The 17,055-nt window shown below is 39.7% G+C and overlaps 1 protein-coding gene across 2 annotated transcripts in view; it reads right to left on the reverse strand.

Annotated features, from left to right (window-relative positions):
• Positions 1-354: 354 nt before the first annotated feature.
• Positions 355-17,055, reverse strand: part of ANO9 (anoctamin 9) — a 70,182-nt gene continuing 53,481 nt past the window's right edge. For both annotated transcript variants that reach the window (XM_089520805.1, XM_089520804.1), the window contains 10 exons: positions 16,884-16,995; positions 16,294-16,351; positions 15,788-15,885; positions 15,209-15,372; positions 14,234-14,386; positions 12,537-12,684; positions 10,317-10,433; positions 8,881-8,974; positions 5,723-5,835; positions 355-2,638 (listed from right to left, as the gene is read on the reverse strand). In XM_089520805.1, coding sequence (XP_089376931.1) covers positions 2,611-2,638; positions 5,723-5,835; positions 8,881-8,974; positions 10,317-10,433; positions 12,537-12,684; positions 14,234-14,386; positions 15,209-15,372; positions 15,788-15,885; positions 16,294-16,351; positions 16,884-16,995 — 1,085 coding nt within the window. In that variant the 3' untranslated portion in view covers positions 355-2,610. The remainder of the gene's footprint in view (positions 2,639-5,722; positions 5,836-8,880; positions 8,975-10,316; positions 10,434-12,536; positions 12,685-14,233; positions 14,387-15,208; positions 15,373-15,787; positions 15,886-16,293; positions 16,352-16,883; positions 16,996-17,055) is intronic.

Consider the following 17,055-nt stretch of genomic DNA (forward strand, 5'->3'; position numbering starts at 1 on the left):
GAGTTTGGTACTGGTAATGAGGTTGAAACATAATGGTAGAAAAAGTGCTATGATTGATGTATTGAATTTGCATAATCAGAATGCAAATTAATAGTTATAATAATTTGCATAATATGCAAATTAGTTTCCCAGTTATGAGGCCTGGAATATGGCAGCCCTACATGTTCAGGGATGATGGCGAACCACAGGTTTCCCTTCTTCTTCTGGCCTATGATCACTGCCAAATTGCTGCACTCTGAAGAAAACACAAGAGTCCTGCCAGCTATGACCATGCTAAAATAAAGTCAGTCCACTCTTTGTGTTTCAAACTTGTCACTTCTTTTTTTAAAGTTTATTGTATAAAATTCCATTTAATAAAAATTAACACATTGTATAAAATTGGAGTGTGTTTTCTTTCAAAAGTACAGCTTTAAACAGGATGAGAAACATAAAATCAAAAAGACGGAGGAACTTCAAATTAAATTAAGGCTCCCAGTTCAACAGGCAAGGATTCCTATTCAAATAATCCACAGTGCAAAAAAATTCTAATCTTGATGTTACTATCAGACACAGCTTTAAAAGTGATTCCCTGAGCAAAACCTTCCAGTATATTATACTGTACTGTATATAGCTAGAATCCACTGGATTTCAAACAACGTTCTTGCCGTCCAAATTTAACTTGCAGTGAAATGTAGAATTTGCCAAAGAAGAAAAAACTGAACCATTGATACTTCTCATTTAGATCCATGGGTATTAGGCACCTAGAGGTAATTTTGTCTTTGCATGATCTTTTGAGTCTAGAGTCCCAATTGCAAGAGAGACTTCAGGACCAGGGAATATACAGTAATTGTGGTCACTGAAATCAACAGTTAAAACTCTTTCCTAAAATCAAGATTCTGCTCAGGGTAAAAATACAGAAGTGTCCTTCAGCCTAACATGAACTTTTCTGGCTTATGATTTTGCTCCAATATAAGTAACTTTGAACAATACATGCAGGATGTAGTAAAATCAGCACACAATAAAAAGTAAGAGAATTTCAATGAAAGGGTGAGAATGTTAAATAACAATTTCAGTATTAATTCAGTTGATCTAGGTAATGTATATAGTACAAAGGCAATGGATAAAAGCAATTGCAACACTGAAAATATCCTGACATTTGATGCTTTTCTTACTATACTTTGTAACTTGATTAGAAGAGAGGCGCAAGGGGATATCAAACACATAAGAGTTTATACACAGTAATCAAGTGCAGTAAAATACACAGTCATCATACAAAAAATGAATTGAAGCCAGTGCAACTTCTGTGTGACATTGTGGTGCACCTGCTAAAACTCACTTTTATACACAGCCACTAAAATGCCCTTATGCTCTGCTACAACTTCTGTTATGTAAATACAGCATTCTGTGATCAGTTAATATCTCTTGGATGAGTTAACAAGGAAGCTATATTGTCCTTGTACATCTGTACACCATTTCTGGATTGGCCAGAAATGCAGAAACTGGGTTCCAACAGCATTTTGAATCAAGGTTCCAAGGAAAGCTACTATAGTAATTACATTTATGTTTGGGTACATATGTGAAAAAGTCAGGTATACAAATTGCCATGGTTGAGTGTGCTCCACCTGTAACTTGATTGAGGGCATTTTTCTTAAATCAGGATCAGGACACGTTTACAATATCAACAAGGCTTTAAAATGCTTTTTTGATTTGCACTAAGCCTTCCATCATCTTAGTGAGGTAGGTAGTTAATTGAGCTAAATTTATGAACTGATAACTTAGTAACATTGTGGTGGCTGGGGTCTTTGTTGAGATTACTGTCAAGAAGGAAAAACTAAAAAAAGAGGGGTAGTGAGCACATATGCCTTTTGATTTTGCTGCAAGAATATACATTATACAAAAATATATTTTTATTTAAATCGAGGAACAAAAATGTGTGCTGATATACCCATGTGAATTGAGTCTGAGGCCTGGTACAGACTGACGCAAAGCGCCGGTCTGGGGCTGATTTTAGGGCTCTACCACACTGTCCAAACACCATTTTGGCATGCGCACGCCAATAACATGCCTTGTGCACCACATCCAAATGGCGCAGTGCACAAGGGACGTCACCACACCATTCCAGGGCACTAATGGTACCTTGGCAGTGGTGGAGAAAGGAGCTGTGTTTCATGGTGCATCATTGCTGCAACATGCGGTTGCCACAGCAATGATCCGTGGGAGAAAGGGGAGGCATCTCACTGCCCCTTTTGCCCGTCTGTATCCCCCTTGAGCTAATAGATTTCCCATTGACTGATGAACTATATATATGATATATTTTGTAAGTCTGAGGGAGCTGTGTATGTGTTTTGTCAGTCTTTCTGCAAGGTCTTGTTTTATCAACAGCATAAACATTCTCATCTGTTTCTACCTCATACTCACATTGTCATTTAGTCTCACTTTTCCTACAAACACTACATTTCTTTGCATTGTTACATTTCACTGCTGAGTTAATGACCAAGAACAGTTTACGTAATAGATCAAGCTAAACCTGCAGAGTTCACCTGGCATCTTCAGAGCCTTCAAACATGATTTTGCTAGGCACTTGGTTCTAGGATTTCTTCTCTTGATCCCAAGACATTCCTTTACATTTCACTAGATTTCTGTGGAATCATCCATTTCCCTAAAATATACAGAAACAATTATTTGATTTTAGCTTTATTCTGCAGCATTTAGAAAGCATCTAATCCTAATGAAGGGTGAATCTAAGGAGACATGGATTTTGTTAGTATTTAGTTGGCAAGCCACCAGGAGCACTTGAATTCTACTCTAAGCTTATTAAAGAAAAAAGGGAAAGTAAAACATTTAAATAATTTTAACAGGCAATGGAATGATCTAATCTTGCACTTCAAGATACCACACTGAACACTTACTATATGGATACCATCCTACCAAAAATACATCAAGGATTTTCTTGTACATTAAAAAATATTCAGGCTACAGGCTCTCGATTGGAGATCTCTTCTCTCAGCCTGCCTGATGAAAGAAAGCAAGAGCAGGATGGAGCATACGAAGCTTAAGCAGGGTCTCAAACCTGAAAGCTCCTTTTTGCTGCTGCTTCTTCCCCACTGCTGCTTGCTCTAACTCCTTGCTCCAGTCAGTCTGTCCCCAAATGGTGCCACTCCAAGCAACAGAAAAGATGCCTTGCACCCAACCTTTGCCCTCCATAACTGTCATCCGCCGGCCTGAGAGGAAGGAGACTCCACCCTCCATAACTGCCATCCGTCGGCCTGAGAGGGAGTTCACCAGGCAGGTCCAGCTCCATCAGGGCCAGCCCGAAGGAAGGAGACTTCGCCCTCCATAACTGCCATCTGCCGGCCTGAGAGGGAGTTCACCAGGCAGGTCCAGCTCCATCAGGGCCAGCCTGAAGGAAGGAGACTCCGCCCTCCATAACTGCCATCCGCCAGCCTGAGAGGGAGTTTCACCAGGCAGGTCCAGCTCCATCAGGACTAGCCTGGAAGAAGGAAGAGCCCTCCTTCCAATCCATCTACTTGGTCCAGGCCTCAGAGGGAGAGAAGAACCACTGGACCTCATCCCCTTTCCCTCCACCATTCCCTTCTCCTTTTGTTTTGTGTCTTTTAGATTGTAAGCCTGAGGGCAGGGAACTGTCTGATTAAAAATAATATTGTAAGCCGCCCTGAGAGTCATTAAGGCTGAAGGGCGGGATATAAATACCTAAATAAATAAATAAATAAATAAGAGTTTCCTGCCACTACTAGTGAAAGATATGGCTAAGAGAGTGAGTTCTCATGGGCAAGTGAAGAATGGGACATACCGCCACATGAAGAGAGGCTTCATGCTGGTTTTAAGGAACCCTAAAAAGCAGCTTCATGCAACCCCCATCCCCACCATGGTTCTAAAGGCCACTGGTTCCCCTTGTCTTTCTTACACCATAATACTTTAAATGTAAGGCCCTGCCATTCCCTTTCCCCCTCACCACCTCCCTGCTGCCCCTTTTCCCCTTCATTGCCCCCCTGGATCTTTCTACCGTGTCCCCCCAGGGGGGCATAGCATCAATTTTGGAAATCGCTGACTTAAAGAAATGGCAATAGTGGTATTTGTCTTCCAATGGCAAAATAACAGGGTTTTGGTCTATCTGTTTTGTGTTGCCTACATGAATGGTTCCAGTTGCCTGCTTAGATATATCTAACCTTCCTTTGAGCACTAGTATGAAATTCTGTCAAATAATTTACAGGAAAAATTGTCCGATCAGTGAGCTCACTCTTTCAGGTCCACCTAGGGTTGCCTGATTGGAAACTAGAAAAGGTCCCTGTACCCTTAATGGTGGTGCAGAACTGAGAATTTCAGCAGGTGCTGTTTGTCACTGTAACAAGAAACACTGCTAAAATTCCCATTTCTATATAACTATTAATGGTCCAGGAGCCCTTTCTTGTTTTAACTGTGGCAACTTTGGTGCAGCATTATAAACTGACACAGCTGGGCCTCAGCTGAGGCCTATTGCTGAGTTTCTTGCTACTCCTCCTCAGTGTTGCAACCTGTTTGTTTGTTTGTTTTTTGGACCATTCTTTCTATCTAGTGAATGACAAAAGCAAGGAGAAGGAAGAAAAGCAGCTCACTAAATATTTTTAAACTTTGTAAACCATTTCAATTTGGCAGCTTATAAAAGCTGTCTTTTAAAAAGCCACAGAATATCAAATATATCTGTACAGCTTTAAATCCTGGAGTAAACTTATTGTATTTTTCAGCTTCACTCTGAAAGGGTACTCAAGCAACTGAATTTCTTCATGACTGTCTTATAGCCTATCCACTTGAAACAAGATGAATGGCCAATAAACAGAACAAGGAAGCAGAGGAGGAGAAAATGAATAACTCACAAACCTTTATAAGCCCAGGAATATTAAATTCATGTTGAGCCTCCCTTATCAGGAATTCCAAAATCCAAAATCATCCACAAAGGTGTCTGAGATAGTGACACCTTTCCTATCTGATGGTTCAATGTATACACAAACTTTTAAAAATTATTAAAATATTGTATATAAAATTACTTTCAGGCTATGTGCATAAGGTGGATACAAAATATAAATGAATGTTTTGCTTAGACTGGGGTCTCATCTCCAAGATATCTCATTATGTATATGCAAATATTCCAGAATTCAAGATGCTCCTTTGTTGTTAGCTACCCTTGAGTCAGTTCTGACTCATGGCAACCCTGTGGATGAAACATTTCCAAGAATCTCTATCTTCCACTACCTTGCCCAGATCCTGCAAGCCCTTGCCCATAACCTCCCTGATCGAGTCTATCCACTTGGTTTGTGGTCTTCCTCTCTTTCTTCTACCTCCACCTTTCCTAGCATTATTGTATTTTTCTAGTGATCCATGCCTTCTCATTATGTGGCCAAAGTACGTGACCAACTTGATCATCTTTGCTTCCAAGGAGAGCCGTGGTCTGACCTGTTCAAGAACCCATTTGTTTGCCTTCTTGGCTGTCCATAGAATCTTAAGTACTCTTCTCCAGCATCACATTTCAAATGAGTTGATTTTCTTTCTGTCTGCTTCCTTTACTGTCCAGCTCTCACATCCATACATGGTAATTGGAAATACAATGGCCTGAACAATTCTGACTTTAGTGCTCAGTTGCATGTTTTTGCTCTTCAATGTCTTTTCCAATTACACACACACATATCCTGTTGGGACAGTTGGTTTGACTCTGAGGATGATCATACTCAGTATAAACTAATACGCCTACCTGAGTCTTTCCAACAACCTTTTACGTTTTTCCTTCAGATGCCAATTCTTCACCTTCCTGGGGACATCAGGAACAAACCAAGCAGCAATCAGTTTGATACACAGGGCCACATGCTGCAAAAAACCAATGGGTGGATCAGATTTCACTCCTCACAGCAAATAGATTGCAATCACCATCTTCTAATCTAGGCAAATGACTGACAGTACTCAGTGCCAGCTGCACCATTTAACCTTCATCCTACCAGATAGGACATCTTAATACCGCAGCATCACATTTTGTTTCAGAGATCACCCAGTACTAGGCCTGCAAGGTAGACACTATACAACATGATCACCTCAGAGGTTTCAAACAATGAGTTTCAGCCCTGAGTGCCATGTATAGTTAATTTTTAAAAAGTTGGTGGAAAAAATTGTCCCAACAAATCTATTCAGTTACTTTTTCATCCCATACAATGTAATATTCCAGGCCATTTTGTGTTTGAAAAACTATGCAGAGAAGCTGCTGCAAGTGCTCACATGAGAATAACCCGCCCCAGCACCGCAGCCCCATTGCTCATAGGTGGGAGGGCAGCAAATCCACATTTACTTGATCCTGCCCAGATGAACTAAACAGAATACTGATGTTATGAAATTCAGGACCTAGTGCAGACATCCACACACACCATAAAACAACCACAAACACAATTTCAGAACACTCCAAGCCAAGAAGAATGCAAACAAAGAAACAGTGACAGAAATGTTTAACTACTCATCACAGAAAATATTCTTTACCACATAATCAAAGAAACAAATAGAGATGTAGCATGTATTCAGGTCACATAATGAGAGGAGTCCTTCAAAGTAGGGAAGAGGAACGTAATGTGTGGAATCCTCTTGACATCACGGTTGGAGCACATACATTGGCTTACTGCTCCTAGCAAGAGTCTAACATGGACAACATATGGCATCCAGTCTCAAAGCATTGACACTTCAGAGCAACAATGAAGCTAAAAAGATTGTGCCCAGACATAAGGCAGTTGAGTTTCAACAATAGGGAAAAAATAGCAATATGAAGAATCACAGATAAACTGGCTGCTTTTGAAAAGATGTGGGCTGTTTGTTGAGCAGCTTTGTATGTGGTACACATGGGAATTTATATTAATAACTGATACATAACTTGAGGTCTGTGGTAATGCCCATTCTGGTTGTATATGTCCAGTAAACAAAGAAATGTCATAAAATGGGATGGGAGTGCTCATACGTTAAAATAACATAAGGCAGCCTGGTTACAGTATTGTGACAATAGTAACTGAACCATATTTTCACAAAGGATGAAATGTATTGGGAAACAATTTTTTCACCAGCTTAGAGCTGGAAGGTCAGCTAACAAAAGACCTAGCATAGAATGGCAGCATTCTACAGAACACATACACATTTCTGCAGTAGCGAACAAATATGGAAACTAGCAGTCAGTGGATCACATGTGGAACTTGCTTTCATGGAAACTGCTTTGATCGTCCACGAAAAAGCGGTATACAAATAAAGCTTATTATTATTATTATTATTATTATTATGGATGACTGACACATTTGAGCAAATGCTCTTGTCTGTAGCATGGCAGGCACAAAGAATAACACTTATCTGAGAGATATTTTCATCAGCCAAAACTATTGTGATTGAGGTAGAAAAATTATTCCTTTAAGACCATTAATGCAGAGCAAGCAGAGTATATTGGTTTCAGTACTGGACTAGAACACTGGAAAACCAAGGATTGAATTCCTGCTTTGCCAAGGAAACCTACTGAGTGACCTTGGGCAAGTCACATTCTCAGCCTCAGAGGAGAGCAATTGTAAACCCCTTATCAAATCTTGCCAAGAAAATTCTATGAAAGGGCTGCCATAGGTCAAGAGTGAGCTTGAAGGCACGTAACGGCCATCATTAGTGCTATATTGTAATGCAAGTTACATTTTTAGGTGTTTTAATTTAAGATTGATTTCTCAATTTTTGGAGTTCCCAGCCATTTATTTTTTGTTTTTCAGTGAGAAATAACAGTGGTAGTATTTTTAGAGAATAAATGAATTAATACTTATACCCTTTTAAAAATCAAATGAGGTCTATCAGCTATTCACCTCAGTGAACCTATGTTTTCTGGTTTTGGGTATTTGGATATTATGGAATACATTTCATCTTATACATACGCATACTGCTGGGAACATTGGCATTTTTATTCCATGAAACACATTGCTATTCACAGAATGCTCAGAAAATACCCCAGAAGTCACTGGATTATTTTCTTTTCCAATTAGAAACTATGTTGACTATGTTGCAGACATTTTCTTTGACATATAACTGGTTCATTACTATATCATGGTTATTAAACAACACGAGTCTACATCAGATCTTGCTACAAGGCATCTAAATCTTGCCACTGATTGCAAAGGGAAGCATTATGAACCCATCACTGAGACACGTCCAAAGGCCATCTGCAGTGATGTCACATTACAATTCAACACAGGCCTTCTGTACAATCCTGTGAAATGCAGCCAAGACCACGTGTAGCTTCCTCATGCTAGCTGGCAAAACTTTCTGTTCCTAGGCTGAAAGCCATAGACTGAAGGCTGCTGTTTCATCTCTAGAGCTAAGCAGGTTTAGCCTGTCTACTGCCTGGACAACAGTTAAAATGGCAACCCCATTTGCATAAACATTTTGAAGTCCATGGAAAAAGCCAGTGTCCCATGCCATGCAGGTATGCCCCAGGGCTACCCTGAAACAGGGTAAATTTCTCTTGCTATAGAGCTGTTAAAATGAACCACAGACAATTGTTTGTAGGTCTAATTTCTTCTCACATATGCAGCAAAGGCATCTGTTCAATATTTATTTGGTCTTAACAATGAAAACCAGAAATTCACACAATGCTCGTGCAGCTGTAAATTTTTTCTGAGAAACTCTTTCACCTATAAGGAGGAGAAATCTGATGAAGGACACCATAAGTCATAGTTTGCTGAAAGAGACTTAACATGTGTCTAGTGCAGTGTTACATGAGACTAGTAAACAGTTACCTTTAGGGAACTTAAGTGTTCCTTTAAACTCACATCTTGAGTCAGCTGAAGCTAACCATGCTGGGATTCTATCCTGAATAAGAAAAACTATGTCACGTGCTTTTGCAATTAAAACACTTACCTCAAATAGGATAAGGAAGGCAAGACGAGCTGCAAAAACATGCCAAAAATGGATTGAATAACTGTAGTCATCACTGTTCCTATAATCTCGATACCTGCAGGAAGTGATGTAGCAACATATCAACACTTTATCCAAACTTCTATCATGTGCAATTTTGATAAGATAATCCTTCCTGGTTTGCTGCAACAACTAACACAGTTATATATTGTTTGCTTGTAGAGTTTTTATTTTTGAAAGCTTTTTAAAAATCTTAACCTGTAAGCCACTCTGAGTATTTTTTAAACAAGAAAGTCAAAAAGAAAACAATTACTTTAGAATTAATTATGAAGGAACTAATCAATACAGTATAATCATCAGTTAATACCCAAGGAAGTACTATTCTATTTACTAGATTAATAATTCAGACAGTGTTGCTTCTATAGTTTTTTGTGGGTTTTTCGGGCTATGTGGCCATATTCTAGAAGAGTTTCTTCCTGACGTTTCACCAGCATCTGTGGCTGGCATCTTCAGAGAATGCAGTGTTGCTTCTATTACCAGGCCAATAAAAGCCCTTGAAACTATATTTGCATTCCTTTTTTGAGAGGAGATATGCTTTCCCCTTCCCCAGAAATTTCTCTCACTGAAGAAGAAAAATCTTTATTACAGTCATAGACCAGCACAAATTTTCTCACTGTTTTTGGTCAATGTTCAATTTCATTCTATAAAGAGCGTCAGAAGGATTACTCTTGAGGAGATCTATGGGTGGTCAGGTCTTGAGGATGCAATTGGAAATAGAGGATATCGTAGTGTGTCTGATGTCGGGAAAATGGAGAAGGATGGGGTGGGAGTAGAGTTGCATTTCAAGGGACTAGCTAGAATCAAATAATCCTGCTGGTGTGGAACTCTCCTCTATCAGATTACAAGAAATACTGTTTGCAAATAACAAGGGACTTCCTTGCAACCCTTGTGGCAACTAGAGCACTCAACTGTGTTTCTAAACATTATTTGTTCCTAACAACACTTATCCACATGTCTTAAAAATTAAAAACTGAGACCTCTCCTTTCTCCTCCCACTAAGCCCTCATCCCACTCACACCATCTCTTCAGTATTTTAAAGGGACACAGGTGAACACCACAGCCTATTTCTGCACAAAGGCAGATGTTTGAGGAGCAGTGGCGTCACCCCACCTTAGGGTGGCATTTCCAGGGTAAACCTCTATTACCTTGAGTTCCCCTTCATTAGGATGTTGAAGGAAGGTGTGCTAGGATGAGCAAGTTCTTCATTCCTATTTTCTTTTAAACACACACACACACACACCCCTCCACCACTGTAGTGTTAACACAAGCTCTACTGAATTGAGTAAGACTGAGATCAATATAATGCTTAATAGATTCAGCTGTGGAGTTCCCAGGCTGCAGCTGAAGGTCTGGAAACAGCTTTAAGCCTTTCTCAATACCTGCAGTATGTTATATTGTTCCCCATGGAGTCCTTCAGTTCTGCCAGATCCTTGTGGTTCTCAAAGTCATGGACACTGAAGACTGAAAGACTGTAGTTGATGTAACCTGTCAAACAGCTACATGTAACAAAAATGTTTACAATCATTTGGGGTATAGTAGATTCCAGTCCAATTATGCAGGCTATAAGATGCTAGCAAGAAAAGCGCAACACGGTTTTCAGCAATCTGCTGAATGAAATTGAACACTTGTCATCTGCTTTCAGCTTATGATCAAACTTATTTGTGTACAATTGTGTTAGATTTGCCATTGTTAATGTGATGGCTCTTTTTATTCTCAGTGCTACACTAAAAACTCCATACAGTATAGTACCTTTTGGGTTTGGTTTTTGTTTTGTTTTAGTAATTCATGGGTAACTTCCAGCATTTCAGATTTCAAGTTATATAGGAAACCATCAAACCTTCTTCTGTGCTTATTGGAATAATATCTCCTGATTTCAATGTTAAATAAAATAAAGAAGTAAAGGTTTGGTATATATCTCCATTAAATTCCAAAGTACTTTGGAAACACTGGATTCTTGGATGTTCTGATAAGCTGTGTATTCACGTTACTGCAATATTTCTTTGGCCACAATACACTCGTGTCATTTGAGCCAATGATGGCAGGTAATAATTGAGCAATATTAGATACTTGTGTAAGGAGGATTCAGGAAAGTATCAGTTTTTTCTTATGCGCTCAGCTTTAAATACAGTGCACCTGCAGCACCGGAAGAAGTGCCGCTGCGCCACCATGAGCACAAGCCCCATTACTTGTAATGGGGCTCAAGCATACACGCAATTTATTTTATGCTGGGTGGGGGGGGGGGGTCCGGAACAGATCCCCTGCGTAAAAGAAGGGCACACTGTACATAACACTTTCCCCCTACCTGGACCAAAAGGACCTTGAAACAGTGGTACATGCTCTGGTAATCTCTCGTCTTGATTTCTGTAATGCACTCTACATGGGGCTACCCTTGTACCAAGTTTGGAAGCTTCAGCTAGTTCAAAATGTGGCAGCCAGATTAGTCACTGGCTCTTCCAGATTTGACCACATAACACCAATTTTGAAAGATCTTCATTGGCTACCTATCAGCTTCCAGGCACAATACAAGGTGTTGGTTATCACCTTTAAAGCCCTACATGGCTCAGGCCCGAGTTACTTAAGGCAACGCCTCTCCCTATATAATCCGCCCTGCACTCTCAGGACATCCAGGAAAGATTTGTTGGAAGTACAGTACATCCAACTAGACTAGTTTCAACCTCTCAAAGAACTTTTACATCAGCAGCTCCTAAATTATGGAACAGCCTCCCAGAAGAGATCCGTCTTATTACCTCCTTGCAGGCTTTCAAGAGGGCAGTTAAGACAGATCTCTTCCAGCAGGCCTATCCATCCAGTCTTCTGTAAAAGACATTGCTCCACTCTTTTATCCAGGACTGGAATATTTTATCTTATTGTTATTTGATTGTACTGTTTTTAATTGTTTTAATTGTTGGACACTATTTCCTTTATTGCTGTAACTTTTTGTCAATGTTGGGTTGTAATCCTGCCTCGATCCACCTGGGAGAGGCAGGAAATCTAAATAAATTGTATTGTATTATTTATTTATTTATTTATTTATTTATTTATTTATTTTGGGGAAATTTTCCTTGTCCTCACTTATCATACTTTCCTGCATTTTGATCAACAGTGAGTCTCAGTGTTTGAACTCTCTTCCCTTTCCCTATAATACATGACAACACACTTGACTGAAGATTTCCTTTCACCCTAGAAAAAGCAAGAAAGAGGGGGCTACATTACACTACATAATAAAAGCACTACAATTCCACTTTAGCCACCATTGTTGCATTCTACAGAATTGCAAGATTGTAGTTTGGATGAGTACCCGAGCAAATCCCAGGATTCCAGCCATGGCAATTAAAATGGAATCATAATGCTATAACTGTTTAATGTGAAACGACCCAGAAAGAAAAGAGAGAGCACTTCAACAGGAAAAGCTTGAGATCCACAAGCAACAGTTAATTACCCTAGTGATACCCTAGTGATAGTGAAGGAATAGCTCTTGAGATGGAAACGTATTCTATATTTTTATATAGTCCTATATAACTAACTCATAAGAGAGAATTTATAGTTAAAAATGTAGGCTATGCTTGATAGTAATCTTTAGCTGTCAGATGATAACTCACTCTATGCCAGTGTCGTTCTTCTGTACACAGGGGCTGTATGTGTATTTATACACTTGCATGGGGATAAAATCTGAAGTGATGGCAATCACTAGGCCATTGCCAATGACGGCCAAAATACCAATCGCCTCTAGGACCTGCAACCAAACTCCTGTAAAAGGTGAGAAAGCCAGAAAGAGAAATTTTCTTGGTTAGTTCAAGACAGAGAGGAAGGGCAGCCTGTTGCAAAAACACCCCCAAATAGGACAGTAAAAAATCCCTCCCTCTCCCACCATGAGCTGAAGGAATTTCCTCCAACTTTTATTAATTTCTTTACCGGATCCTTACAATCTAACATTATTTTATCTATTTTTTATTACTTGTCCTACATGAAATGCATTTGTGAAAAGTGAAGCATAAAAATGAACTTTACAGGCTACAGTATCTTCAGCTGGAGTGGAAAAGAATAGGATTCTAGCATACTGGTAGAAAGAAGTTGTACTGAAGAGTACAGGACCTATCTCCTGCCTGGAGCCTAAAGAACAATGGCAGTGGGAACACTATTTATCCTCTCAGCTTTCATTCTTCAATCAACATCTTGATTGCTGTATTTGTAGCACTTAGTTATGACCAGGCTGAGACCTTGAATAGACACATCCAAATCCAGGCCTGGGGGCTCGGGTTTTTAGCTCAGGATTCTTGGAATCATAGTCTGAATTTGAATGGCTACAGTATTTGTTGACCAGGCAAAAGGTTAGGATCTTGAAAATATGGGTGTCTGGGAAAGCTGCTGTACAACACTTAACACATATAGAATCATAGAATTATTGAGTTGGAATAGACCACAAGAGCCATCCAGTCCAACCCCAATCTATCATGCAGATCAATCAAAGCACCCCAACAGATGGCCATACAGCCTTTGTTTAAAGACCTCCAAAGAAGGAGACTCCACCATACTCCAAGGGAGTGTGTTCCACTGTTGACCAGCTCTCACTGTCAGGAAGTTCCTCCTAAGGTTGAGGTGCAATCTCTTTTCCTGTAGTTTGAGTCCATTGCTCCAGGTCCTTTTTTCTGGAGCAGCAGAAAACAAGCTTGCTCCACCATCAACATGACAACCCTTCAAATATTTAAACAGGGCTATCATATCACCTCTTAATCATCTCTTCTCCAGGCTAAACATACCCAGCTTTCTAAGCATCCCCTCATAAGGCATGGTTTCCAGCCCCTTCACCATTTTCGTCACTCTCGTCTGGACATGCTCCAGCTTTTCCAGATCTTTTTTGAACTGTGGTGCCCACCTAATATTGTTAGGTGGTAGAAGCTAAACATAACAGGCCTCGTAAAGTACCTAACCAGGAAATACCAGGGATCTCCAGGCAAGGCTAGAAGAGAATCTGGCTAAAACCCTAGACAGTTATTGCCAGTCAGAGTGGACAGTACTGGACTACATCGACAAAAGGTCTGGTTCAGTTTGTGGCAACTTTCTATGTGACTGTATTGCTTCCTTCTTTCTGAAGAACCTCTTCATTCAACTCTTCTTCTGGATAAACAATTATGTCCAAACGAATGGAATAAACTGGCTTGAGTCCCCATTTTAGGAAATACATGAGATAAAAGAAAGTTAATAATAATAACAACCACTGATAATCATCTCAGAATAAACTAGCAGTATTTCCTAAGTGGTCTGAAATTGAAACCTTTCTCCTTGACCTTCATCTTACCAATATCGTTGGCTTTCCTGGGCACCATCCGCCTCTGCAATCTCACCATCTTGATGGCATCTAGTCGAATTTCAATGAGATTGTTGATGAAGGCCAAAAATGGAGCAAAAGGAAAAGCAGCCACAAAAATAGTAGTAAAGCTGTATTGAATCACTGGAAATTTAAAAAAAGAATATACATACTGGAATGAGGCAGAAAACTAAAGACAAATTTACTGCAATTACTACATTTGCTAGGTCAGATGTACATATACTGCAGGCCAATAACTGCATGACGTAATGCAAAATAATGAAGTCTCCTTCTCCAACAGAAGCAAAATTATTGGCCATCACAAAGCCTTCTTTAAGTCCCTACCAGGAATGCTTCAGCCTCAATAATTATAAAGCTTCCCTTGATCTGACAATAAAACAGAAGACAAGAAGAGCTACCTGAATGGATTTCATGAACACTTAAGACAATAAAAATGTGTTAGTGCTTATGGTAACCCAAGGCTTTTTGTTGTTTTAAAAAAATTGAGCAATGAGTTAACCCAACACAAGAGAAAGGTTTGTGATATTACAATTGGTTAGAACCACCTTCTCCAATCCATTAGCCTCCAGATGGGTGGGGCTATGGCTTCCTGTCATCTTCAGCAGTCTGCAAAAGCCAATGGCTAGCTTAGTAATAAGTTGAACACAGTTAGCACAGATACATCATTAAATATGGCACACACATTCACATTCATCATAGCTTTTAAAAACTTGTTGGACCAGAGATAACAGTAGAACAAAAAGAAATGAATGCAGAACCATGGCTGTGTCATTCCACTTTTGTTTTACTGAAAACTATAATCTAGACTTGACTGATCAAATACAGTAACTGGACATAAACTAGTACTAGTGTAACTGGGATACCAGTGAGAGAATCTAAAATTGTATCCCTGTTGATCTTCACAATTCACCCTCTCCACAAGCCTTGCCACTCAGCTTCACTTACTCATCTCCAAATATTCATCGAACAAACTGAAGATGCTGACTTCATTAAGCTTATAATTCCACAGCCATTCCTCCCTGCATGGGTCCTGGACTCTCTCCTCCATATGTACCCGGCTATTGCCTTGGGTCTTTCCACAAAGCAAGTGAAATTTATAGCTTACCCATCTGTAGGGACAAACATGTAATATTTAGTAAGACAAGAGAAATTTCATAACACAGGGTCTGTGAGCTATGAGAGATATTTGTGAATATTTGCTTTTAAGATGACAACAACAGCTTCAGTGCATGCCAGCTTCCCCTTTTCACAAAGACCTTGACAACTACTGTTCTTTGGTGAAAAACATGGAGTCAGTTCTTCTTTCCTGGACAATGGATAGATATCTCTCAAAAAGCAACCCATACCTTTTGAATGCCTTTGCAAAGAAAGTTGTTCCTGCTAGGCTTGATTCACACTTGAAATGGGCCAGATGAGGATTATCTGTATACAAGCCATTCCCACACAATAACTTCACTCCAGCTTGAAAAATCCACAGTTCCCCACCATAAAGGTACATTTTTATGGTAGGTTATGGAGACTTACGGAAGCATGTACTCCACAAAGTTGCTCAGGGTTTGCTTTAACGTCATGATTATGGCCAGCTGCAAAAAAAGATCCAAGAGGCAGCCACTAGGGTGGCACTGAAAAAGTAAGAAAGAAAAAGACGCTTTGTTACGCACATGGTCCTCTCCCCATTATTGTATCCTCAGAACAACCCTAGAAGGAAGCTTTGAAAAATGGTGATTGGTCTAAGGTTACCCACAGAGCTTACTGGGAATCTGAACCTAAATAAACTAAGATGTGTATCTACTCATTTGTATGTTAAAATCACACATGCCATTTTTGGGCTACTTTTATGTGGGGATTTCAGAGTGCATATCTAAGGTTATGGTGAGTTTTGAGAATCATAATGGTGGCCAGTTTCCATCAGGTACCTGAATTGCTCACAGGATGTGCCAGGAAGATGAACAAGAAGCAGAGAAATTATATTGTTGAACAGAAGACCAGGAAAGCAGGCAGGGAGGAATCATTGGAACAAAGTAACTTACTTCTTCCAATCTCCACTTGCCACCAATACGAACATAGGCTCCTGGACGACCATTAATCCTATGGAGGAAAATACCATTGAGATATCATCAATTCCTACAGCTATCTAGTTTTGATAATCATACAGTTTGGAAACCACAGTGAGCAAAGTGATGCAGTAGAACTAAAAAGGGCACCTCAGCCAGAATTTTAAAAAAAATCAAACTGACAAGCATAATGGTAAAACAATACACACAGAAAGAGGGGCAGAGGACTCACCCCATGCATTCTAGATACAAGAGCTTCAGTGTTATCAAAGGTGCACTATTGTAAGCAACTCCATAGTAATAATTCATTGCATGTGTATCTCCCTCCCCACAGTAACATTGATGATTCACACAGCATCTTTTTAATAGCAGATTTCTCTAGACTGTACATCTCTCTGCCCCACACCAACCATCACAAGAAGGCCATCACTATTTCAATTTCACAGGTTAAATCTGAAAAAGATAGTGGTTGAAACTAAATTGAAACCCACATCTTCCAATTACAGTTTAACAACCCCTTCCATGAAAAACACCGAACATGTCCTCCTTTGCTACTTGCTGTTTACCTTCCTAGGAAGAAAGCAAGGTAGATCAGAGATGAGAAGTGAGTAAGGAACTGGAAGGTGAAGAATCTGAATGTGAAGCTCTTCTCACGTTCACTGAATGTCCTTGGCTTCTCTGGAAATAGAAACACAAAATAGCAGTGTTAATTGTAAGCATTATTTTTCTAAACAAGCC

The sequence above is a fragment of the Sceloporus occidentalis genome, unplaced genomic scaffold, assembly GCF_023333645.1.
Source record: "Sceloporus occidentalis isolate IW3139 unplaced genomic scaffold, rSceOcc1.0.p SCAF_4, whole genome shotgun sequence".
Taxonomy (NCBI): Eukaryota; Metazoa; Chordata; class Lepidosauria; order Squamata; family Phrynosomatidae; genus Sceloporus; species Sceloporus occidentalis.